This window comes from Cygnus olor, chromosome 2 (genome assembly GCF_009769625.2).
Source record: "Cygnus olor isolate bCygOlo1 chromosome 2, bCygOlo1.pri.v2, whole genome shotgun sequence".
NCBI classification, from domain to species: Eukaryota; Metazoa; Chordata; class Aves; order Anseriformes; family Anatidae; genus Cygnus; species Cygnus olor.
In genome coordinates, this window is record NC_049170.1 from 6,383,834 (window position 1) to 6,411,398 (window position 27,565).

General features: G+C 41.3%; 1 protein-coding gene across 1 annotated transcript in view; it reads left to right on the forward strand.

Moving 5' to 3' along the window:
• LOC121065226 (sodium channel protein type 5 subunit alpha-like) overlaps positions 1-27,311 on the forward strand; it is a 206,046-nt gene extending 178,735 nt beyond the window's left edge. The window contains 9 exon segments of the mRNA XM_040547913.1: positions 7,714-7,836; positions 13,477-13,639; positions 13,642-13,757; positions 20,325-20,378; positions 22,261-22,398; positions 23,012-23,116; positions 23,598-23,868; positions 25,364-25,380; positions 25,382-27,311. Coding sequence (XP_040403847.1) covers positions 7,714-7,836; positions 13,477-13,639; positions 13,642-13,757; positions 20,325-20,378; positions 22,261-22,398; positions 23,012-23,116; positions 23,598-23,868; positions 25,364-25,380; positions 25,382-26,599 — 2,205 coding nt within the window. The 3' untranslated portion in view covers positions 26,600-27,311.
• Positions 27,312-27,565: the final 254 nt, after the last annotated feature.

A 27,565-nucleotide genomic window follows, 5' to 3' on the forward strand; every position in this document is an offset into this window, starting at 1 on the left:
GGGACCCAGGAGTCTGGCGAAGGTGCAACGTCAAGGTGGACTGAGAAAGCCTGAAACCCCATTCCAAGTGGCTGGGGTGGGAAAACTGCAAATCCCAAAGGGCAGCCAAGCCCTTTGCTATCTCGCTGGATGCAAGAACACAGCAGCGGGTTGTTTGGCTCACCCTTGGAAATTAGCTGAGGTTTAATTCTTGATTCGCAGCCATATGCCTTGGGAATTCACGGGAGCTGTTAGAAAAGCCTGAGCAGGTGTAAAGGAGGTGACAGATTAAGAGAACAGCGAGACATAAAGAGGTTCTTCTGGAAACCACCAGGAAGCAATTAGGATGCAGGAATGATTTATTTAAAAGCATTTATGCCAACAGGAGCGGCACATGCTGTTTGCAACGAGGCTGCCCTCTGCAAGGGAAACATTGCCTCAGAAAGCGTGGACACAAGGAGTAGGAAACAAGCTGAGAAGATGGAATATTAATAGACTTTCACAGCCTTACTTTGAGCTTTAGATGGGGAGAAAGCATTTTTTAAAAAAGAGGAAATGCCTTGTAGAAAAAAAAAAAAAAAAAAGCCTGAGTGGATGATGTGAAAGCCTCTTTTAACCTGAGTTATAAGAAGTAGTGTCTGGCCTTCCAGGAGATAATTTTTTGTTTATAATTAACCTAAGCACTCATGTATCCCATCATATTACCGTACGTGAGAGCACTCCAGAGCAGTAACCTGCCTGCTGCTGGTGAGGGCAGCCCTCTGTTAATTCATTTGCAGACACATTCATCTCTGTGCCATGGACCAGCTCCGGAGCTGCCCTCAGGAGTTCATGGTCCTCACCTGAACACAAGGGTTCAGAAAAGCAGGAAAGTTTCAAGAAAGCAGGCAGCAGAGGTGGGGATTTGGTGCAGAGCACCTTAGTCTCTCTAGCCTCCTAAATTAAAGACCTTTACCTTTTTGCCCTTTGTTAATACCATGCAGTTCCTGGATCTACAGGTGCAGTCATGCAGTTAAGCAGCTGTGAGGCAGAAAATGCAATGCCCAAACAAAAGGGTAAACAGATATGGGAAAAGATTAAGGATAATAAACCTCTGCTCAGAAATGGTACGTGGTAGAGGGAACACCAACCTCATTACAAGCTGTTTTCACCCGAGGGTATTTCAGAGAGGCAATAGAAGCTCCAGATATTTCACCTGTTTTTGCAAATTCCCTTTTCCCTGTAGTTTTCTCTCTCAGTATGCATTTGGGGTACAGACTTAGCTTTGTTCCTTTTCACATGAAAAGGGCCAGCTAGGAACCATGGGCCTGGCCTTTAAAGACACTGAGCTGCCACTTGGCCTGGGGGGATCTGAAGATCTGCTCTGTGGGCATTTCTTGCAGCAACAGGCAGGAGAAGCCAGCCTGGGTGAAAAAGAGGAAAAAAAGAGGCACCTGAAGTAATCCAAGCTCTCTTTCTTCTATCTTGCCTTTTTTTTTTTTTTTTTAAGCACAATTAGAGACAGGTGTTCCTGGGGCATGTAAAAAGTTATTTGAAAGCACTGGGGGCCTGCATTAGCTGAAACTGCTTATTTAAATAAGTGGCCAGAGCTTTCAGCTCAGCTGCTGTGTTCCCTTTTGGATAGCCTTTTTTTTATTTTATTTTATTTTTCTTTCTCCCTTCTGCTTCCTCCCCTCTCATTTGAGCAAGCAGGTTAATTTGATGAAATCGCTGGCTGCATAAAGCTTGTGCTGTGGCCCTAACCAGGATGGGGGTCTGTGCTCCTCTCCCAGACAGCAGCTTACAGGGCATGTAGTTATCAGGGGTTCTTCTTGTTGTTACAGGTTTTAGGCTTTAAATTACCAGCCAAAGAGTATTTTTACTGCTGCCCAGACAGAACAATTTGTTCCTTGGTTTCTTCTATTAATTCATCTTGGGGGTGATGTGACTCAATACAAAGATGCAGTCTATGGCTGGGCAGCATTGCACTGCTGAGGTCCCCTTCCATCTTGGTGCAGGGGATGCTCACTGGTTATCTGTAAGGATGTGCTTTTAGGCTGGTGAGAAGAAGCACCAAAAGGAAAGGGCTGGCTCCTACTGCAGCTCAGACCCACCTCCTTGCTATAGGAAACTCTGTCAGGCTCAGGTGAAGTGCTCCTCCCAAAGACTGTGCTCTCTGGCACCAGCAAGATTGCCTGGGTAGGGTGTGCATGCTCCTAATGTACTACTAAGGTCTACATGTATGGGAAGTAACCTCACGACTGTTATAAATGCAATAGCTCCGTGGGTAAAAGAGTCTGTCCCCTTGATTAAAGACCCTTTCCCCTGTGTGTGCTGAAGGGAGGCTGCATTATGGCACTTCCTACTCTGTGATTTTTTTTTTAACCTTAAAATTCTCTTTTGACAGCTTTACTGGGGTTTGCATGAGTTACAATTCTGAAGTCACTGTCAGATAGTGAAGACATATATACCTATTCTATAACTTTACATCTGTGTTTGCAACTTCAGTAGTCCAAGAAATGCTGCATATATGTTAACTCATGAATTATGTGAGCATCACTGTGCTCCCTGTAGAGTTCTTCAAGGAGCTTGAAACATTTGATAGCTAAAGAAGCACACCATAAAGCCAGCTCTTGGGAAGAAGCTGATGCATTTTCCGAAGAGCTCACTGCTGTCCCCACCACTTTGTTTCTCTCGGACAGACACACCCTGGCCAGTTTGTGGGGACAACACTGAGCACAGTGGGAGCCTAGCACTAAATGTGCCACACCTGGCTCCAAACAGATGAGTCTTGTTTCTCGTCTCAAGAATGACAATATCTCATTAAAATGGTAAACCTAAAAGAGTGACCATTACTTTAAAAATGCCCTGATTCCTGGACAAGGCATTTTTTTGGTCAAATACAATCTAGTAGTGCATTGTCAAACTGACTAAGAAATGCAGACATTATTCTCATTAGATGCATGTTAGCAATAACTTTGAAGAGTTACCAGTGAGGCTAGTCTCTTGAGATCTCTCTAGAGATTATTGCTTGTATTCTAGTGGTCTAAATTCATTGATTCTTCTTGATTTTGCTCTGGAAACACCTGTGAATGCCATACAATGGGTACTCAAGGCCCATGCTGCTAAACCAAAGAGATGACAGCAGATTTGCTTTCAAAACACCATGCATGGGCCTGTTAATCCCCATGGCTGTCGTTTCTGGTGTTTAATGCAGTCACAAGATTTAAAAGCTCTCATATTTTCTTGAGCATAACACTGAAAATGGCAAAAATGAAAGATGTGGTGTTCATTCATCTCTCCCTTTACTCAGCTCCAGGAGGCTGCCATGCAAACTCCTTCAAAGTCTGTCATTTTCCCCAGCAAAGGAAATCTATCTAAATAAATTGCATATAGATATATTGGTTTTTAGATATATATATATATAATATAATTGAAATGATATATGGGGGGAAAAAAGTGAGAAAGAGAGCTGACAAATTTCCCTACGTGTTAGGATAAGAGAGAGCTCAAACACCACCTACTACAGTGGCAAGAAGAAGCCAAGGTGGGTAGGTAGCATCAACCCGTGCCTTGCCTGGAGCCTGGGATTTGCTGGGAAATTCAACTGTGCCATTGAGCTGGGTGGTAAGCACTGCCTCTTTCAGGGCTTTCCCTCTTTGAGGGTGGAATAATCTTTAGGAGTTTGCTTAGAGCATTGAAGCTGAGTTCTTGTTGGGCTGTGCTGAGATGACCTGAGGAAAACAAAAGAGAAGAGCTGCCATGGGACTGAGGTCCCAGCCCATGGAACTTATGGGACCCATGCCATTAATGTCTGTAGAGGCAGGATCCCATACAGTGATTTATGAGAGCTGTTCCCCTGCCTTACAGACCCTCATTGCTGGCCAGGCTGTGCACAGGGGCTCACGGTGGGTAGCAAATTCCAATGAAAGCATCATCTTGGGGACTTCAGAGGAACCAAATAAACAGCAAGTAAAGGGATATGGAACAGCCTAGAGCTGAAGCGGAGGGTGTTATTACTCGACTAAGTTAAGGGAAGGAAGGTTTAGGGAGAAAACGGTGAAAGCTTCTTAGCAAAATCTAACACAATCGGGAAAACCCCTCAAGGGAGATGCTAGAAGCAGAGCATCTGCAAATAAGAACAATAATAAAACATCTCAGGTCAGAAGAGGTACATAGGAGGGTGAGACACTGTAGCTTACCTGTTAACATATGTGCCACGCAAGATGAAGGTTCAAGCCCAACAGCAGGTTGTGCGTTTTATGGGAAACGCTTCTAGGCAATACAATTCCTTAGGATTCCCCTGTGTTCCATAATGTTACCGTGCTGACCTGTCTTCAGAGGTACTTTTTCCTGAAAAAAATACAAAACCATTTGCAAACAGATACTGGAAGCGTTAGAAATACATGCAATATTATGAATCTGGAGGTAGCGTTGACCCTGCTGGTGTTTTCTGGGTGCCTGAAGCATTCTAATACTGAGCAGAGGACAAATGCAGAAACTTAGAGTAGCTCTGGGCTGCACAGCCCTGTAGCAGGAAAAAAAAAGTTACAGAAACCGCTGACTGCACCTTTTGCTATGATTATGTGGGACAGTCAGCACCAATTTTGAAAACTGCTTGTTTTTTTTTCCCTAAAAATAGCCTTCTGGGTCACTTTTAATCAAGTCCAAATGGGCAAGCCTCTGTGCTAGTGATTCTCCTATAAATAATATTTGACAGGGATACCTTCAAAACAAACAGATGAGCATTTAAACAAGTTGTCTGAAACTCAGTTCTGACTCCAGCCTTGTAAGTCTTTGCCAAATATCACACAGCTTCATGGCCTAATCCTTTGAACAGATATCTAATGCTGTATAAATCTGTGTCAGGAGGGTTACAGCACCTGTGATGTGTTTCAGGGTGACATTTATGGCACTCCAGAGAAAATGGTAGCCTGCTCAGACCTGAAGGCTGGTCCTGCAGGATTTGAACAGGACTCCTCTTGAGAGAAAGGAGAGTTGCAGTACATAAATTTGGGAGGAAGGAGGAGGCATGCAGATTCACACACCAGGGCAGTTCAAAAACCTTGAAAAGATCTACTTTCAATCACTGGGTAAAGCTAGCAAAAAAAGATGGGGTTTGAGTGCTCTGTAGTGATTCATTTTATTTTAAATCTGTACATTCTTTTTAAAGTGAATGAGCTCGCCTTGTAATGTATGAATGTACAGATCTTGGCTCTGTCACTGATCATAACATTTTTTTCTTATACCTCTAGCCTTTCTGAATAAGGAGCTCCAGGGTTTTGTGGGGTTAAAGCCATTTTCTGCACTCAGCTCTCCACCAAGGACAGACATGTGTCACTGAGTTGCCCCCTTAGCATGATATCTCAATCCTACCAATGATATTACAATTTTAAGAGGCCTTAGTTGAACAGCTCTAGTTTAAGCATGTTGAACATTTGCTTACTGCTATTAGAGAACTCCTTCAGCCCTTTCTCCTTATTTAGGCAATGTTCTCATTAAACTCAATGGGGAGAGTAAATAAAAGGAGTAGGCTTTGGGCTGTATATTAATGCAACTTTGGAGTATTGGTTGTAATCAAGGCTGGTAAGAAATAGGGAAGACAGTGTATGGGTGCTGCCTCAGTTTGGAAGTGTTGGTGTGTTTAAAATGGTTTGTGAAGTCAAACTCAGATTTTCATATTTATCTGTGAGTGTTGGCTGAGAAGGATTCAGGAGAAATTAAAGCATTACTAATGAATATGTGAAAAATATAATGTAACTTACTGTAAAATAACTTTTAGGCATCATCATATCATGGGTTCAGGTCTGCTTCCTGGGACATGGAAGCAAAGGATACTTTGTGACTTTACTGGTGACATTACCTCCCCAGTGTATAAGGGTCCTACAAAATCAGACCTTGAATCCAGCCTGCCTGTCTTCTGTGGTGCTACAGCACTAAAATGCACCCCTAAAATGCAAAATGTTCTATTAAGACCTTCCTTCTGCATCAGCTGCTGGGTCTGTACACAGCAGGTGAGTTTGTGTCGCACCTTGTTAAAGGGTGACATGCTGAAGTGTGACAGTCAGCCTCTGCGCCGCTTCGTCCTCTGCAGCACTGGGCTGTCTTGTCCCAACAGATATCCAGCCTGTTGCACCCAGCCCTGGCATGATGTCTCTGAGACCTTCTGCCCTTAAGCTTGCTGTCACACGCATGCCACAATAAAGCCATCAATAGGTAAATAACAAATTGAGCAATTTTACAGAAATGCTTAGCTATGCAGACAGCACTTGTACAGAAATGAATATGTGTTAAGGAGAAAGCCTGCTCCATATGGGACACATCACAAACCTTTTGGCCTTATCACAAGCATCATGGGATTCAGAGAAAAATTAATCCCATCCTAAAACAGATAGGATGATTTCCCATCAGAACTGGCCATATTCAAGAGGGAGCCTCAAGTTTTTTGTTACATTAAGCACCTATTTTTCATAGAGGGTAGAAGTATCCCAGACTTAGACTTAGCTTCTATCTTTAAAATGGCGATAAAACACCTTTCTTCCAGGTAAGCCTTGCACACTCACATTACTGAATATGAGATACTCAGATACCATGACAGGGCTGAGCAAATAGCTGAAATAAGATGGGAGTAAGGGAACTGTGATGAGCAGTGTGCATAGGTCTCTTTCTTCTAGGAAAAGAACTTACTGTAACATGTGGGGATTCGTTTTGGTTCCTTTCCTAATACATAAAATTTGGCAAAACACCAATGGTGTTGGAAAGCTGTTTGTTTCTCACTCGGTAAGGATTCAGGCAGTGAACACTGATTTGAACACACAAACCCCAGCTCCTCCCTGTGTCTGCTCATCTGACCCATAATCTCAACTACCATTTGGTTCATCCAGGCTCCAGTCCTGTGCCTGATACCACCCACATCTGACCAGATGGACACTATGAAAGAAATTCTGAGAACATGAAAAGCATTGAAACCCTTCCGTGCTTCCTCCAGATTTGGAAATATTTCAAAGTTTATTTCAAAGAATAGTATTTGAGAGGAATGAACCTTAATGCTGAGCACCTGTTGAGTTTCCTTCTCCTTTAGAGGCTGCACAGGAACCAGAGTAAAGTGAAAAAGTGCAGAATCAAAGTCATGAACAGAATTCTTTTAGAGCCTGTGGTATTAAATCAAATCTATCAGCAATCTAGCAGGCTTGTTTTCTAATCAGTAAGTGTAAGATGGATAATTGAATGGTAAAGCTAAAATCTTTTATCACTGCTGGAAATGGTTAGATCTTACAGGTGCTTTCATCTGGAAAGCCCTAAATTATAGCACTTACGTGACTCATCATATCTTTAATAGTGGGAGATGCACACACACTTGGGAAACATACAGGAAACTACAGCATGGGTGTCACAGAGTGCTGGTTTTGTAACGGTGATCTCTTTTCTCATCCACTTCGTGCAAGCTGATGTTAAGAGGATTTCTGTGTGCTTAGTTAAAAGAAAACTGACATCTTTGAAAATGTCTTTCTATAAAGTTTGTGTTAAACTGGAAGCAAAGGTTTGGTGAGTTGGTAAGAGTTCTGCATATGCATGGATGTAAAAACGTCCTTTTTTTTGCATATTGGTCTAATTTAATGGCTTCCACTTAAGTTTTTTTTTTTTTCCCCACTGTTCACTAACCATCTGTTTCTTTTCAGGAAGGAAATGCAGGAGAGAAGGAAAATGGCAGAAGCGTACTAATAGATTGGATTCTTGCTTTGTGTCTCCATTCAGGTTTCCTTAATAAGCCTCATAGCCAACACGCTTGGATACTCTGAGATGGGCCCCATCAAATCCCTCAGGACCCTCCGAGCTCTGAGACCACTAAGAGCATTGTCACGATTTGAAGGGATGAGGGTAAGAGTACATAAAGCACCGATCAAAGCTGAAATGCATGACAACAAGCATGGAACGGGGCCCTGTTGCACTTGGTTTTGTCTTCATTTTGTCTGCCAAAGGAAATGACTGATAATGCTGCATCAAAACAACAAAATCAGAAATCCCTCCTTTGTCTTGATTACAATTGTATCGTTACAATTTTATCCTCTGGTGGATTTAATGATAAACTAATCCTGCTGCCTAACTTGTCATATTTCACTTCAAAAAACAGCTTTTTGGCAGAGGAAGCATCTGGCTAACAATTACCTCTCAATTATAAGGCATACCAGGGGAATAACCAAGCTACAAGTTTGCTCCCTGCTTTTGACGTGTATTAAAATAAGACTGACTGGGAAAGTTCTTAAGGACTTTTTCACTGATAATTAGAGGGAAAATTAGAAATGCCAGAGATATGGAAAGCAAATGAATAAATACACAAAGTTTTTCCTTTGAACAGATAAGAGTTTTAATGTGTGATATCAGGACTAACATTAAAACCGTGTATCTTGTGTTTGTTTTTCTGCCTTGGGGATCCATCTCTCTCCCTTTCTCACTCCTTTGCCGGCATGGGTGTATCAGCATAGCATACCTCTCTGTTTGTAAGCCTGCTGCACTAATCAATCACAGTCTAGATGGGTGCTTTGTTTATTTAATTCTTTGCACCATGCATAACCTGCAAAAGATGAGAACTATCTTCTGTACGAGCTGAGGTTACTGCTAATTGCTACTTGAAGATTGCATAGCAAGATAAAGCCAATCTGTGACAAAATTCCACGTAAGACAACACGCATTCTCTCTGGAGAGCCCACATCTCCCTACTAGGTCAAAGAAGCCTCAGTTTTTATAATGAGGTATATTTAGGGTAAAATTTTGCATAGGCAAAATTCAGGGCAAAATTTTGCATAGGCAAAAATTTTGGTCTGAATCATCAGTAACTAAATGTAGTTCATGTAGTTCATGCGTGGAATTCCTTGCAATTCAATGTTCTCATTGCAATACCATTGCAGTAAGACAGACAGAAGGCTAGGAGAGCCTAACCTGTGAGACAATCCAGGAAACCTGGTAATAGGGCAATGTGTGAGAACCTGTTATCCATAGTTTGCCTGTTCTGTCGATCGCCAATCTTAAGGATCTACGGTTTTGTTCCACAGAACTTGTGATTCTCTAAATCACATAATTTGTGTGGATGAAGATTGGAAAAATGTAACTGCAGACCATTCTCATCTATGTTAGTATTAAAACAAAAAGATTCAAAAGGATCTATTCATCTGGGCACTCAGACCTGCATTGTTTGTTCACCACACCCCTTACAACAAACACAGGCAATATTGTAAAGGTTTTTCATAAAACAGAACAAAAGCAAACTGCAGATCCTCAGCTGGTACAAAGTGATGTTGTACTACTGAGGTAATAAGGGTCTCAGTCTTAGGCCATCTGATGACCTCACTCCTCTTTATGAAACATACATGGTTGAACAAAAGTTGATTTCTGCAAAAGCTGTAGTAGTTTAACTACCAGAGTGATTTGGGCATAGACTCTCTCAAATCAATTTATATTTGGCTTATGAAGGCTTAGCTTCTACTGGTGGATTTGCAAGCTCAAGTGAAACCCCTTTAAGATACTCTAAGCTGACATAAGAATGCTCCCTCGTGACTTTGTGTCAGCTTAATTAAATTGGATTCAAACTTAAAAGCAGTGGGCAGACTAGAGCAAAGCACTGGAAGAGTGAGAAACTGAAGTAGGAAAGAACTAATGTGAAAATGCGCACATCTCTGAGAGGCTCTCTGAGAACAGCAAGAGGTTGGCTTGGTGGAGATCTGACATGGCGTAGACACGTGGTGCTGCATCAGCCCAGCAAGTTTCCTTACAAACACATCCATAGTTGTCACTCCCTCCCGTGCCTGACTCAACATCACTTTTCCTTCCTGTACCATTGCTGCAGCTGAAATGTATTCAGTCTTTCTGAGCTACCAGAGGTAGTGAATTAGCTTGTAAACTATGATAAAGTGTAATTGAGAATACGTGCTATTGGAAAATGAAATCACTTTATTTTTGGTGTGTCTAACCACACTAACACAACTAGGGACAGTTAGACCTTTTATTATTAGGAGTTCATATGCTCCAGAATGCACAGGAAAATTGCCAGCGCAGTGATGGATTAAATCATGATAATGTTGAGAAGCAAACACCGACAGTAAGGAAATAATAATAGTTTGCTCTAGTATAAAGTCTGTTTCTTGAATAACTCAAGGACTTCTGCATGGCAAGAGCAGGAGCAAGAAAGTTGTCACTGCAGTAAAAGACTTAGTTCATGTACCTAAATTTTGGAAACAACTGGTCCTGAGGCTAAGGCACAGAGTAGCACTTTGATGGATGGCCAGTGACCTGTGTGTTGGAAGTAAGTGTGTGTTGGCACCCCTCATCCCATGAGAGAGGTCTGCAGAATAAGGCAGAAGGCCATCCTGCCCCTCTGTCCCCCTGAAACAACACTGTAGTGAATACACTCGGTATATAAAGATACCTTAGGACCAGTCATGTTGTGCATTTGCCGCCACCACCCATCAGCCACCACTTTTTTCCAAACCATGCCCACAGTAAATTAGCTTAGGTCTGCCTGCCCCAGGTCATGCAGTCTCCATGTCTCCCCATCTCTTGCCCATCAGGGAATTATTTCGAGAGGTTCCACTTCTCCGCAAGGCTCTTCCCAGCAAGGAAGGTTATTGCAGTATTTCAAAAGGATAAATGGGTGGATGATAGACTGTTTAATGTGAAACTGATCCTAGGCAAAGTCATGGTGAGGCTGCTACAAGATACATGCAGGAAAGAAATAGCATAATTAATGCTAGTTAGCATGATTTCATGGGAATAGTTCTTGTGAAACTGATCTGGTCCTTTGATTTGATTACAAATCATGCTGATGATGGTAACTGTGCTGATATAATATCCTTAGATTTCAGAGAGGGATCTGGTACCACGGGATGTTGTGATAAAAAGCATGAGCTTTGTACCAAGCCAAGTAAACATACTTTAAATTAACTTAAAATGGATGGTGGATCTCAAAATTTTAACTGTAAATAGTGATGACATTGTAAATTCAGTGATGAGTGTCCCAGGGTGAGGGATTCTTCACAGTAAGAACTGTCCTTAATCTGGACTTTAGCATCTGGAAGAAAATGTAAAATCTTTGCTGACAGGACACAAAGTGAGTGGGGTAGTAAGTGATATTACAGATAGGGAATTATGACTGATCTGGATCACAGCGAAAACCAGATCAGTTGTGCAACATGCATTTTAATAAAACCACACATCATACACGCGGGGGCAGGAAAGTAGGTCACTCCGGGGACATTTCTTGGAAAACAGCGGCTAAGAGGGACTTAGGGATTGGGACTGCTGGTCAGCAGGACACAGACCTTTGGGCAGGTCTGACAAACGAGGTGACTATTACAGTCCTTCAGTACACAAGATAGAGATTTGGACCACTGAAAATTAGGGCATGGGGTGGCTCGGTTTCTAGGCTATCCCTCAAGAAGTCCTGGGAAGGTGGTTCCACCTATAAAAGCACTGATGGAAACCAAGAGGTTTGAAACCTTTTCTTAAAAGTACTTATATATGACACTGTTTCAAGATGCAGCAGAAATTCAGCCCTTCCTGTGGCAAGTTTAGTAGCTAAACTTTTAATGTGAATTTATGATAAAACTTGCCCTCACATATCTAGATCTTTAAGACCTCTTGCTTGTCCCAGTGCAATTCAGGAGCGCTTCCAGGAGGCCAGATGGCATCAGGCTGGTGTAAGCAGCAGCAGGGAGAGAAGAATCAAATCCTCTGTTAATAATTCATTTGGAGAGGTGTTGCAGGATTTGCTCCAGTTTCATGTCATGTTTCATTATCTACGAGCTATTGAGCATAATTTGGCAGACGGAACAAAGCAGGATGCAGGCACGGCCATGGCTCACCCTGCTGAAACCTGGATGTCTGTGTCCTGTGGCAGGGTTACCGATGGGAGGTGGGTGCAGATGTGACATAAGTGCAGTGGCTTTGTGCTGGCACAGATTAAAGTCAAACAAAAACATTTCCACACATAGAAGCAAATTAAAGCTATTTTGACAAGGGCTGAGAGTGTCTTCAAAAAAGCCCTTGATTTGGGAATTATTTCATATTTTTATTATCACAGTAAACTCAGTCTTAAAACAATTAGGTTAGGAATTGAAAAAAATACAAAACTGAAAGAAAAAATTAGGGGGAAAAATGAAAAGTCATTAGGAATGAGCTTGTACAACAACAACAACAAAAAAGGTCAAGCAGCTTTTCTTGTGTGAAAATTATCTTCATTCATAAATGCACAAAATAGAAATCTGGGTTTTGAAAGATTTACATAATTTTGTATTGTATATTGTAGATGAAGCTGCTGCTATACATGCACATTTTACTCTTCCGGTTTTTCTTCTTCCTCAACGCTGAAAAAAATGACGGGGAAACAAATTTTACATTATTAGCTTGTCAGAAAATTGGACAGTAACACAAGAGAAAACAAGAGCTGACATTTCCCATAATCAGATTCACAACTGAATAAAATTTAATTTTTATGGATCAATATCACCTTGTCTCGGTTTCAGAAACATAGAAGGGGAAGTGCTCAGTGTCTGCCTACCAGATTTTAATCTCTAAAGCATGAGACAGAGATGGAGACAAATCTATGCAGAGGGGCTGGTGTCTTCAGCAGTGCTATCAGGCAGCTTTGCCTGGACCATGCAATGGCAGGATCTCCAAAAGCTATGAGTATGGAGAAACCTTATAAACTATGGTCAGAGGAAGGGGAAGAACTACATTTTGAGATAGGGCTCTTCTCTCAGAAATCATCTTTAGCATGATGTCTGGCACGCATAACTTCTTAATACTTAAAGCATTAAATAAAGTGCATGCTGACTGGTTGATCCCCTAGTATTGTAAAGCTGTGTTCAAAACTGGCAGCTATAGAGCATCGGTAGATGTTCTGACCTTTATGCCTTTCATACGGCTTCAGAATGGTGTCCATTAGCCGTGCTGTCATGCCCACACCTTAAAAACTCCTTCTGAACTTCATTTTGATATATGGTTTTACACAGGGGTTTACAGCCCTGCCTGGGTTGGTGTGGTGGAACTTCACAGCATGTCATGGGAAAACTTAAAGGGTGTTTTGTTATTGTTTTTGTTATCTGTTTGTTTGTTTCTGTTAAATTATAATGGTTTCACTGATTTAATCATGCGCACTGACCGTGGAGAGGAACTTGGTTTAGTACGGTATATCTCAATAAGTTAGTATTTAAACAAACCAAATTAATCACAGGTAGAGTTCACATCCTAAGCGTTATGGAAGCTTGAGTTCAGTAAAAGATTCCAGAAACCTTTTCCGGCCTATTTTGAGATAGCGATGCGCCCCAGTAATTTCCAATTAATTGCATGATTATTCGAGATTGTCTGACTGAAGTGTATTATCCAGTAGGAGCTGGGAGGTCATGATGACTTTACAGATCACTCCTGAATTAAAAGATTCCTCTGGAAAAAAAAATAATCTTCCCTCTGGAAAAAAACATTAATAATTCTGGTTTTTTTTTCTTTCTCTCTCCCTTTTCACCTAAGGTGGTGGTCAATGCCCTCGTGGGAGCCATCCCTTCCATCATGAACGTTCTGCTTGTCTGCCTCATCTTCTGGCTCATCTTTAGCATCATGGGAGTGAACCTGTTTGCTGGGAAGTTTGGGAAGTGCATTAATAAGACAGAAGGAGATATGCCTTTAGACTCTAAAAAATTAACAACATGAGTGACTGCATACTCTATAATGTTTCTGGCACATTTTACTGGACGAAAGTTAAAGTTAACTTTGATAATGTTGGTGCCGGGTACCTGGCTCTGCTACAAGTGGTAAGTGCGACCACCTGAAAGTAAACTCTAATGGGCAAGTGTTGCTTATTCCCATTGAAATGGATCAGAATCATAGGATTGAGTTAACCTCTGTAGTTTTCTGATTTGTTTTGTTTTGTTTTGAGCCATACTTATTAGGGGAATGCCTTTCCTCAAGTGAAAATGACTCATATACGGCATATTCATTTGGCCTAGAGATATTTATGGCAGCTTCTGGTTTTATTCTGAGCTTCTGATGCATCACTAATGTAGTCTTCTCAGAGGTGATTGAGCTATTGAGGTGAATTAAAGACTATTTTTTCAATGTTGTAATCCAAAGCGAAGTTCGGATCCAGAAACAAAAAGTCCTGGTGCAGGGGGAGGACTTTTTGTGCAGAGTGCACTGGCCTGCCTGAATCAACTGGGACATCATTGTTCCCTGCAGGAAAAAAAAAATGAAGTTACAGTACCTTCAACTGCTCAGCTAAGTTATTGCATAAAGCTGGAGTTGTGGCGGAATCTTGATTTACAGTCCTTTGCGGTGTTTGATCTATAAAGACAGAAGTGAGACACTTTTATGACCTTTTTCAGTAGGAAATGTAAAACATGGATAAACGGGTTGTATACACAGAGATTGAAGGTGTTGGAAGACAGCACAGACTAATGGGTACAGCCACAGAAGACTCCATCCTCTGTCCAGACTCCGCCATTGGCCTGCAGAGTGGTTTAAGGCAAATTGCTTTGTGTTTCAGTTCCATGGGGCCCTCATATAAAATGATAGCAATGATACTTCTTTCTGTTGTTCCTAATTTGCTCTGAAGCCTAGTGATGGCAAGGGATGGACACGTGCTAGGAATGTTGGTTGTGCTGGATTTTATGTAAGCAGAGTGAAACAAATCCTTCGGTACATCCTTGGACAGGGAGGTTGCTGTCTTGAAGTCCCTGTGATGGCATCATCATTTAGATAAAATCTTGCATGCTGGGTGCTTGGTTCAGTTGTCGTACATAGGCATCCAGTACCCTTTGCAATGCCTCTTGCCCCCACCTGTCCTTCCAAGCGGACGTGGGCCTCTCATAGGTCCCCCATCCTCTCTTCCACACCTACTGCTTCCCCGATACAAATTTGCTTTCCACCAGATGTGTTTTAATCTTTCACAGGCACATGAGCTTCTTTGTGAAGTCGCTCTCCTTTAGCCTTCTATACTCTGGTCTTGGTATATATACATTGGAGTTTGAGGTTTTTTTGAATACTGTCCATGGAGTCTTTGCTTTCATAGCCTCTGGAAAGCAGAAGGGTTAGAATGTGCAAAACCCCTTTTGGTTCTTTTCATGTCAAAAAGCTGAACTGAGAGTAGGAGCTTTCATCTTTTGCATGTAATTATGATATTCAGCTCACCCATGAAGGGTAGATTAACTCACTTTGAACAGCTTTAATTAGATTTTCCATTCTATATAGTGTTTTCTTTGTCTTTTACTTAAACATCCAGTCTAGCTGAGCAAAAATTTCCAGGTTTAAAGTATTGCGCCTCACCTGAAGCTTTGTATCTCCTCCATGACTGCATGCCAGATGCCTCATTTGTTTGGTCAAAAAAATGCATCAGAGGGTATACCAAGCAAAGCTTTTCTAAAGAACACAGGAATTAGGGAAGCATCAGAATTTCTCTTCTAGTCAAGTTATGGAGACCTGCCTCTGAGTTAAGTAAATATAATGAACCCAGACCTGAGCAGCCTTCTGCCAGATGGCCATGAATTCCTATGTTGTTTTCATTTCTGAGATCTCTTTATCATCTAAAAGGGAAGGAGACAGGCCTGAGTTTGTGGGTCCTGCTGATGGAAAGGGTAGAGTTATTCCTTCACCATTTCTTTACAAGACCCAAATTCCAGCTTTCTGAAATTCTGCAACTTTCCCTAAATTGTCACTTCCAAAGGAGTAACCTGAAGTGGTTTCTTTGCTGTTCTGCAGTACCAGTTGCTGGGCACTTGGCACTGGTGATACTGGTTGCATTCAGCATGTGGGACTGCCTTATTTTGGGATCAGTGATGGCAGCAAAAACATAACTGGTCACAAGTTGGATCTCGGCACATTACTGAAGGAACAGGTATTCCAGTTTTCCAGCAGAAAGTGGACTTGATGACCCTGCAGGTTTCTTTCAAACCTATGATCCTGTATTGAGTAGCAGGGAAGTAGAGTTTCCAGTTGCAGAAGTGCAAAAGAATTGCCATAGAGATGGAGTCTGTGCAGGCCAAACAAACTGATTATGGCAGGAAATGAAGGAGTCCTAAAACCTTGCTCCGTTCTAGGGCAGGTGCCGGCTCCTTCCTCAGGAGGAAGAGCAGGAGCCAGATGCCATTAGGGGATTGATTTCAACTTTCATCCTGCCACCTGGAGCTCTTCTGTCTGCATGCTAACAACAGGCTAGGCAATAAATGTAAAGATGACACCCACAGAAAGGAGCCCAACATCTGGATCTCTTTTGCCAGAACTCCAGCCGAGGAGTGTCGGTTACAGGTACTTCTTGCAAATATGCTCCATATGGGCTCGCATTTCATGAGCAAGCTGCTTTAGGAATTGCAGGGGATCAGTTAACAGCTCAGCTCGCCTAAGAGGACAGACACATTGCTGCATCTTTGTGCATGCCGAGACAGCATTGTCGCAATGATGAGATAAGCATTTTGGTTACAACCCTCAGGGATGCAAAATATGAGCTTTTAAGTGGGACTTGTCTTTTGAGTGTTGACATTTTCAGCTTCTTTAAATGACTCTGAATTACCTTTAGATGCTGGGATATATATCTGAAAATCCAAATGGAAATGTGTAAAGCAAAATCCGTCTGCCTAATGTTCTGTCTTCACTTCTACTAGCGTCTCTGAAAGAAATGAAAAGTTGCTACTACAGCACCTTTAAAGCTTACAGCTATCTAGATGCAGACTTTCTGACAACGTAGCTGAAAACCTTGTGAAACTTTTCCCAAATAGCCTTTGCTTTTTTTCTACATCGTTGTGATTGTTGTTCTGAAGATGCCTTAGCTACTACCTCTTTGAATTAATGAGTTTGTGAAAACATTCCTGTGAAGTGGGTGATTCCAGATTTAAGCTTCTCAGGCTCACAAGAAGACTGTCCACAACAGGTTACTAAAATAGGGTGCAGACTCGCTCATTCTACAAGCAAGGGGAATACATTATTCATGGAGAGGAGGAAAGATCTTTATTATCATGACTTTCTAATATACAAGAAGGATGATTCACTCTGCTGGGGATTTAATCCCTTAACATCCTAATCTATTAGGAAAAATTATTACTACAACCCAGTGCTTCAGTAATGCTTGTTCTATATTCCCAGAATTGCTTTGCAGATCTCAACAGACATATCTTAAATTTCCAGTAGGAATTCTCGTTTTCCATTGCAGGATCCTTGCCTTCATATTATGAACACCTCTCACATATTTTTTTTTGCTTGTAATTTCAGCAATCTATGTGACGAATACCAAGAGAAATCAAGTCATTTCTCACCCAGTCATCTGGTTTGCTTGGAAAAGAGCTCCTTAGCGGGGGAAGAGACTTACAGCAATTCGGTCTCACTACAACTCTTGTCACTCTGGGTCTACCAGACAGGGAATGGAAAACAATGGGAGCCCTCCTGCTAGGAATTAAAATTAAAAGCAGCAACCAGGAGCTGTAGAGTTAAATCAGCCCCCTCAGGCCAGATGCGAAGTCACGACTGAGCTCATAAATCAGCTACAAAATGGTCATGAGACAGTGGCGTGTGTCTAAAGTTACTGAGTGACATGATCTCTTGCACTCCACTAAACAACTATACTGCATTTTCCTTTCACCATGGATGAAAATGTTCAGAAAATCAATACAAACAAATACTGAACAAACCATATTTTGGTACCCAGAGCTTATTTCTCTGTATGTGCAAAGATCAGGAGCAAGCAGTGGTTCAGGAGGCAATGCCCTTGGAGCCTACGTAGCCCAGTGGCCATGCAGACACCTGGGGTGCTCTGGTGTGTCCAGTGCTCGGTGGTGCCCTCCCCAGCAAAATAATCATTAAATGAATATTTGGTATAAAATTGCTAATACAATGAAATTGAACAAACTGGAAAAATCAGCGGAAAAGTCAGCAGATAGTGGTGTTAGGACAGCCGTCTTAAATATGAGTAATTTGGCTGTACTGTTGGCAACTCTGTCTTAGCTTTCAGAAATTTCTGTCAACAGTAGCAAATCTTGAAAAAGCATTTCAGAAATGTGGGGACCAATACTACTGTCTTCAACAGCAGTCATTTTTATGTCAGTATTGCAATCCTTGTTCTAGAAAAACAGGTTCCCTCGGGCAGATGTAAGGGCTTGTTTTATTTTAAGGTACCATTTGGTTATACAATAAATGGCTTGAGGGCATCTAGTGCCGGCCCACCGATCCTCCCCCACTAATTTTGCTGCACTGCAGCTCTAACCACCAGTCAAATAACAGCACGTAATCCCATCCCAGGATTTATCAGTAGATAATCTCATCACATGACAGTTTCAGTAGAAAATGGTGTTTCTCTGGATAGCTTCCAGGCAGGATAATATCACAAACACTCCCATGAAGATTTTGTCACTTCCTTATCCAGAGTGTAAGTGGTTACTAATTCCAGATAAATAATTTCTTTCCCCAGTGTTATATTTCTTTCATTCTCAGTATCTCTTACTCTCTGCAGATGAAGTGTCTAGGGAAGCTTTCCAGAAGCCTGGTGGATTTTTAATTCCCCTCCTTCTGGACAACTGGGAAAAGCAGAAAATCACAGTTCTTCATTCTCTTGGAATTTATTTATTTAAGAACACTTCATCATCTGTTATCACTACAAACCACTGTCTTGCAGTAGAGTCTCTTGCCTCTGTGGTACACATTGAGAGGTAAAATAGCTACTCCAGAGGAAAGATTTCCTCCCAAGTGGGAGAAAAGTACAGGCTAAGATCATATCAGTGTGTGACACAGGCAGAAGGGTTTCTTGTTTCATCCTGTCCAACTTTCCTGAACAGCAGTTTGAGCTGGAGCTGCAAGTGGCTGTGATGACACCAGTAAATCTTCAGCAGATTAGAAAGAGAACAGCAAAAAAAATAAAATATTAGAAGAGGCTAAGGAGGTTTGGTGTGACAGGTTTAAATAATTAGTTTGTTTCGATATAAAACTGCTGATCATTCTTGTACACACTTTATATTTGAAGTGTTTTCTAATACACTGTACCATGGCGTAGATTTTCCAAAAGGTTCTGATATGGGGGGTTAATCTCTGTTACTCAGTAGATTAAAAAATATACCCTTTCAAACACTATTTTTATTACATTCTGAGAAATAAATATGGTTGACCTCTGGTACAACATTTCCTTGGCTCAGTAGTGTCAGAGGAAAACCGAATGGCAGCATTACCTTCAGGGCTAATTTAATAACAGAAAGTATATAATGGAGCATTTCTAAAACCACTGGATGTACCCAGCTCAACACAAATGCCTGGTTTTCTCCTGGGAACCCCTGGTCAAATTCCCATTAGCATTATCTGGACTTGTATGCCTACAGACCACAGAGAAAATTCAACCTAGTTGTCAGTAGGATTAAAAAAAAAAATACTGGGCATGGGTCTTTCATGCATGCTAGTGCAAATCCGATTAAATCAATGCATCTAAAAATGCCTCATTATCTACTCACCGATTTTAAATCCAGGGTAAGACTAAGGGGTCAGAAGTCAAATGAGAAACATCCCCAGCAGACTATTATGAAGGTAATGTGGCTTAGGCCAGAGCAGGACCTAATGCCATGTATGTTTGGTACCAGACCATGTCTAATGAGAGGCATATATTGAGAGCAGAGTCAGGCTTTTGCTACGGAATAGCAAAAATCACTTCTTTGTGTTTCTTCTGGGAGCTGACAGCACTGTCCTTTCTTCGTTTTCTTCTTTGCAGGCTCCAGTAATAGATACCGATTCTGTGGAGTCTCTCCTTTTTTAAACACTTAAAAAAATAATTAGAAACCCTGATTTAAAGGAAAAAAAAAAAAAAGAGGCAAAACTGAATAGTAAAGCAGGCTGAGTTTCCTTGGCCAGTCTCACAGCAGGTGCTGTTTGTCTTTGCTCCTTTCAAGTCAGCTGCGATCTGTGCAGCTCCCCAGCTTTGACATTGCCTTGATTTATCCTGTTTTAGAGGAGGTCGGCATACAAGCTTCTGTGCAACCCTAAAACTACCCAGTGCTGTCAGTCTGAACGAGCATTACAGATGGGCTCCATCTCTCCTGGTCAAAAGAAGTTCCTACTCAAACTTCACATGATTTAATTGCCATGTTTTCAATTTCTATTAAAAGCTTCTGTTGTATCCCTGCAATTGCGGAAAATCAGAGAACAACATGAAAGTCTCCAGGAGAAAACCATTATGGAATGATTTTAAATGACTAAATGAACATAAGCCCATGGGTAGATGTTGCTTTAAAGGAGAAACAATTGATTAGTTGTGAAGAACATGCTCTACACTGTGTTTGGAAAGTCATCACAGTGATGATATCATTTCAAGATAGGCTTATTTAATATGCTTAATTATGTATTTTGTGGTTTCTTTTCAGGCCACATTTAAAGGCTGGATGGATATTATGTATGCAGCTGTGGATTCACGAGAGGTAGGTCACTGCAAGGAAAGGAATTATTTCCTTTTCCATTGACTTTTCCAGCATTCACGATGTTTAGCAACAACAAAAATATGCAGGTTGCCAGTCCCTGTCTTCCTTTGCTTGAGACCATTGCAGACCTTCATTTTTTGTGCAGCTGGTGCTGAATTCTCATGACCCTGAGATTAAATCAAGTGCAGCCCTCAGTTCTATCCAACCAATTTATCTATTTGTACTGCAAAACTCCCAGCACAGAAGACACCTCCAGAGTGAGAATGAGTCTACCAAAAACCTAAATTGTCTTCTGTGTTTCCCCTGCTCTTACCACTGATAACCATATTTTTCATGGATCTAATTTTTGATTACTGGAACTTATTTAAAAGTTTTTGTGTGTGTGTGTGTGCGCATGTTTTGTTGTATTTTGTTTATTTTTTGTTTGGTTTTTGTTTGGTTTTCTTGAATAGAAGGAGATGTCTCCTTTTTCTTTTTTAATAATTTTAAAGGCACAAGATTACTCTTGCTGTTAATTTTTGAGGTAGCTACTGGGTGTGAATGGGATTTTGACAGGATGAATTGAGTAACAGGGAGTTGAGCCCTGAATGGAAGGACAAATGGTGGAAAATCCTCGTGCCATCAACAAGACAGAGAAGTACCTGGTCTGGTGGGAGGTGTCCCTGCCCATGTCAGGGGGGTGGAACTAGAAGACCTTTAAGGTCCCTTGCAACCCAAACCTCTCTGTGATTCTATGATTCTATGTTCTATGATTCTATTACAGCATAGTCGTGGTGTTGATTTATTCTTCTTCCACATGTATATGTACATCCTCCTTGCTGCTGAATGAAGCACAAGGGTTACACATGAGAAATACGGCACTTAGGGAAAAGTGAGCTTCTAGTACAAGCATCTTGGTCAGATATCTGGAGCTGGTAGGGCAAACCTGAGTATTTTTGCTGTAAATGCATTACATGTGGTTTGAGGTTATCAGAACACATCACTCGGTCCTTCAGCAAGATCTCTGGTAGCTTTGCTGCTGGTTGAAGACAGTACCTAGTGCAAGTTTTCAAAGATATTGACACTATGGGAGCAAAAAATGATAGCAGTAAGAGTCAAACCCTGGCATTGCAGCTCTTGCACCCCCCCAAAAAAGCATGTGCCCACACAAGCAGCAGATGAGAATCTGGAAGGCAGAGCCACCCCTGGTGCAACCAGGCTTTTTTGAAAGAGGCTGATTTGTTCCTTTCTCTGAGCTAGATAAGCTGTTGAAAGCCCAGGACTCCAGAGATTTGTGACTCCAGGTTTGTGCCATAGGTTTTTTGGATACCATTTCCTCCTTAGAAAGTTCTTTCTGATGCGGATATTGCTATCAAATGCTTTGCATATCTGAGGTCTCTATTAAGAAGGCACTTACCATTCTACAGCAGCCATCTGATGGTTCATTTCTACTCATCATAAAAGAAGGATTGTACTTCTAAATACCTTTATTCTCAGTGCAGAGATTTTTCAGTAACATTTAATCATACTGCGATCATACTTTTGTTTTTTTCAAAGTACTATTACTTTGTATAAAATTAGGGATAAGCAGAAGACTGATTCTTTTCCCCTTCTGGGTTCAGGCTGAGAACATTTAATAGGATTTATTCTGAAGTTGCACTTTTTGAAGCAGTGTGATCGCTGTGACAGTATTATGAAATGTAGCTGAATTGACCGTGGCATTCAGATACCAGTAGTAAACTTCAGCAGAGACTGTGGAGTGCTGACTCTGCTAGTGGCAATTACACTGCTTTTCTTCTTTGATAATCTTTGTTGCCGATGGACAGGTTTCTTTGAACTGCATTAATATTTTGGTCTGTGCAGATCTTGTGTCATTTTCATGTTTTCCCTTTTCCCTTTGCAGTGTGAGGAGCAGCCTGAATGGGAATGTAATTTGTACATGTACCTGTACTTTGTGATTTTCATCATCTTTGGATCTTTCTTCACACTGAACCTCTTCATTGGTGTCATCATTGACAATTTTAACCAACAGAAGAAAAAGATAAGTAGTTGCATATGCTGCACATCACCTTGCAGACACTGCAGAGACCAGGGCAAGGGATAGATTTATAAAGCAGCAGCTTTGCCACGTTAGCCTTGAGATTAACAATAACACAACTATCCTGCGGGACTTTTACAAAAGCACAGTTGTGCTTAATCTCCCCATAGAACGAGTGTCCTGAAAATACTGATGGGAATTATACTTCCTGCGGAAAGCAGTGAAGCATCTCCAGGCAGATGGGAGGTCTGGTGCAAATCCTGCATGCTCAGGCATGCAGCAGGCTGACCCAAGAGCTGTGTTTCTGACTGCTTTGTAGGCTTTAAACAGAGGGCTGAAGTTCTTATATTTTCCCTCTGGCCCTACACTTATCTCCAGTGCAGACAGGACCTGACGCCGAGCCTTGCTCCCCCCGATGGTCTGCACTGCTCTGTCTCCTGCCCTTCGCTTCCATGCAATAAGCAGCTCCCAGCATTTCATCTTCTCAGACCCTTGTTAGATATTTGATGAAAGCTGCATGAAAAGAGAAACAAGAAAAGAGAAATCCAGCAGCGCTGGACTTTGGATGGAGACAGTTCTTTTCATCGAAAGTAACAACTTTGTTCTCACCCTATACTTAGGTGGCCAAGACATCTTTATGACAGAAGAACAGAAAAAGTATTATAACGCAATGAAAAAGCTGGGATCTAAGAAACCTCAAAAGCCAATCCCAAGGCCACTGGTAAGAATGACGTAATTCAATTGAACGATGTATAATAGATGGAGATTTATTTATAGAATAAATGTAATTCAATTTCCCAGCGTAGAAAAGGTGATAGTTCCCAGACGAAAACCACTCTGAATTTACATATTTTGATTTTGGCCAGTATTTGCAAGCCTACTGAACAGTGTAGTATAAAATTCCCACTTTTCTGCCGTATTGATTAACAGTCCAATTTACATACGCAGCCATGCCAGTGGCCATGTGTCTGCATTGAATGAATTCATGGCCCCAGCCCAATGTCTTTTTCCAGTAGTTTGTAATGAGTAAATGAGTTTTAAAACCCTATCATCCAACTATCCATCATCATCTTCTTGTTTCTGAAATTTTAATCAGAAACCATATGTAGTTTATTTTCCTCTACTTCCTGATGAATCAGGAGACAATCATGTCATCATTTGACACAGTTCGAATTTCCTAACAACCCTCTCCTTTCCTCCAGAACAAATACCAAGGTTTTATTTTTGACGTCGTCTCAAAACAAGCCTTTGATGTCTCCATCATGATTCTCATCTGCCTTAACATGGTTACCATGATGGTGGAAACGGATGATCAAAGTCAAGAAAAAGTGAACATCCTCCACAAAATCAACATGCTTTTTGTTGCCATTTTCACCGGGGAGTGCATCATCAAAATGCTGGCTCTGCGACACTACTACTTCACCAATGGCTGGAACATCTTTGACTTTGTCGTCGTGATTCTGTCTATTGTAGGTAGGTGGATCTGGGTGGCAGGGAAGCATTTTCACCCAAACTCCAAAGTTAAAAAGACCGACGTAAACTTAATTAGACAGAGTTGAAGGCTTCGTGGAATAAAGTGCACTTAGAGAACTGGATCCTAAGCAATTTTTAATATTTAATAATACAATGTAACACTGCCTAATTTGTGTGATCATGGATATGATGGGATGTATTAGACAACCAAATCTGTTCAGTGCCAAAACTCTGATGGTAGTGATGAAGATAACAAATATCATCCTATCACACCCTAGTACTGATTCCAATGTACATGACCATAAAACGTGGTTTGGCTCCATACACTTAACCTGTGTTCTGGATAACAACCTAAGACAGAGAAGTGAAAAAGCCACGTGAAAAGGGCACATGTGAATTGCTATTGTTTTGTTATTTACTTTTTTGTACACCAGCATGAAAAAGTCCTTCAGGTCAGCTGTGGGCAGGTGCAGTGAGTCTCGCTGCTGTCAGCCCTGTATAGGTGAATGTAGGGTGTCCTGTTAGGAAAACAGAACTATCTCCTCATTGACTGATGCTCCTGTTGCTCTAAACCCTTTGGTGGACCAGGAAACCTGCAAAGTCTCAATACAGGAGATCCACGCTGCCCAGAGATCAGCCTGCATTTTGGGGGCATTGAATCAGCCAAGCCCGCACAGATTTCAGAGATTTGGGTCACCAGGGAACATCACGGGCATACAGCTGTCATCAGAGCCTTGATGCTGGATGCTGTGGACCTGTCCATAGCAGCCAGTTAACCAGAGCCATCACATTGGCCATAGCACTGTCCCACAATCAAACAGGTGGTTTCAGATACAGAGGGGACTTAGGCTATCCAACAGAGCCCCTGCCAGCATGGGAGTGGGGAGATATGGGCTGGGCATGGCTCCTTGTGTCTGCAGACTGTTGGCATTGGACAATCTGGACAAAACTGCTCTATTTCTGCAGGGAAGAGAGTTTAGCCACAGGGGTGCAAGCTTAGCACCCATCTAGAAAAGTGGAAAAATTAATAAGCAAGCAACCAATCAGATTTCCAGTAGGAATTTGCACCATTTTGGTGATAGTTCATAAAAACAGACCCAGCACACAATGCTGACATTTTGCAAAGAAAAATATTTTCAAATCATAAAAAATTCTGACCAGCAGCACTCCAGATAAATGGCTCAGGGGGGGTCATGACCAAAAACTGCAAATATCTGTGTCCTGTCTGAACTGATCCTGGTTTTCTCATTCCCAATAATTGAGTTTTCCCTTAATAACTGTCCCTACCATCAACACCTTTGCTCATAGTCTCAACAAAATTTGCATGGATTAAATGGGCATGAAAATGCTAATGAGAATGCCATTTCCTTTATATTGGGTCTTCCAGTTTGTGGAACTTTGCATTGATTTTGTCCATAATCCTCATTGATTTCTCTAAAGGGAATCAGGGATTATTTCCAAGGTACTAACTCGCTGTTTGTCTTTTCTTTTCAAGGCACCGTACTTTCTGACCATCATTCAGAAATATTTTTTCTCTCCTACACTCTTCAGAGTCATTCGCTTGGCTCGGATTGGCCGGATCCTGAGACTCATCCGGGGAGCCAAAGGAATTCGAACTCTTCTTTTTGCCTTAATGATGTCCTTACCTGCTTTGTTCAACATTGGCCTCTTGCTGTTTCTGGTCATGTTCATTTATGCCATTTTTGGCATGGCTAATTTTGCCTATGTTAAGAAGGAATATGGGATTGATGACATGTTCAACTTCCAAACCTTTGCTAACAGCATGCTCTGTCTCTTCCAAATCACAACGTCAGCTGGTTGGGATGGTCTTCTCAATCCTATTTTGAACACCGGACCACCGTATTGCGACCCAAACCTTCCAAATGCAAATGGTTCAAAGGGAGACTGCGGAAGTCCTGCCGTAGGGATTTTATTCTTTGTTACTTATATCATTATATCATTTCTCATTGTTGTAAACATGTATATAGCCATTATTTTAGAGAACTTCAGTGTAGCCACTGAGGAAAGTACAGAGCCTCTAAGTGAGGATGATTTTGATATGTTCTATGAAATCTGGGAGAAGTTCGACCCTGAAGCCACTCAGTTTATTGAGTATTCTGCACTTTCAGACTTTGCAGATGCACTGGCGGAACCTTTGCGCATAGCGAAACCAAACAAAATCAAACTCATAGCAATGGACCTGCCCATGGTCAGTGGAGATAGGATCCATTGCCTGGATATTTTGTTTGCTTTTACAAAAAGGGTGCTAGGAGAATCTGGAGAAATGGATGCCCTTAAAATACAAATGGAAGAAAAGTTCATGGCAGCGAATCCGTCTAAGATCTCGTACGAACCAATAACAACAACTCTCAGACGGAAACAAGAAGAGGTCTCTGCCATTGTCATCCAGCGGGCCTACAGGAGACATTTGTTTCGGCGCTCCATGAAGCAGGCATCTTACTTATACCGGCACAGAACTTTTGACGGCAGCATCCTCGAGGACGATGCACCCGAGAAGGAGGGTCTCATTGCATTCATGATGAATGAAAACTACGGCAGGCCAATAGACAAATCAGAAACGCTGTCCTCCACGTCCTTCCCTCCATCCTACGACAGCGTCACCAGAGGGACAAGCGATAATCTCCAGCTGAAGCTGACAGACTCGAGCAAAAGCGACGAGGCTATAGATTGTCTGCTCTCGCCGGACAGGGATAAAGAATCAATTGTTTAAATGTTTGTTTAGAATGCTTTAAAATATTGTTTACAGAATGTAATGCTGTAACTACACCACGATTGAAGCAGCCTTCTTACTAAACATTAGTTGCAAAAGAAAGAATGGAGTTTTTACCCTTAACTACAGGAGTCTAATAAGTCATATAACCTTTGACCCTGCTCTTTTTTGACTTGGCTCAATATTTATATTTATATATGCACAGGAAGAATCTTGGCAGGGTCATAGCTGTTATATCAATGGTGTGAATACAAATATGCTAAACTGTAAAACAGTAAACACAATGTATATCTATCCACAGATAAAGCCTGGCTGTATACATTCATTTAAGGTCTTACTCATAATAGTGTGTTTACTTATGGCGATGTATGACCTTGCATTCTAAAAAGAAAAAAAATATATATCACAGCTGCTGTAGCAAAATGTAACACTTACTGTATATGTTGTGAATGGTCTTTCATAAATTTATTATATTTGATATTTTTTTACTTAAAAAAAAAGTCTCTTTTTCCATGGAGATTAATGATCCTTACACTCTTCATGATGAACTCTGAGTCAAGGTAATAGGAACTTGTGGGATCCCCATCGTTTGAAGAGGAAAGTTGTTGCAAAGTAAACTATCAAATTAGCAACATTTTAACTGTTTATTACATTAAGCCCTCCCCGTTGGGACTTGCAACTGCTCATCAGCAGGAATAAAAAACAAACAAAAACAAACAAAAACAACAACAGAGAAGGAAATGATGTCAAAATAATAGGAGAAATGGCTTGTTCTATCCTTCAGGAAACTAGACAGTAATGGATTCTGTTTGTAAAACTGTTAATAAAAGCACTCATTTTTAGTATGTTTCAAGAATCTGCTTTGAATACTGCAATCAAACTCACCATAGAAGTAGTGCATCACGTTGTGTGTAGTGCTCCAAGGCACCATCTATGCTGGCAAAATTTCTGTTAAGGGCATGGGAT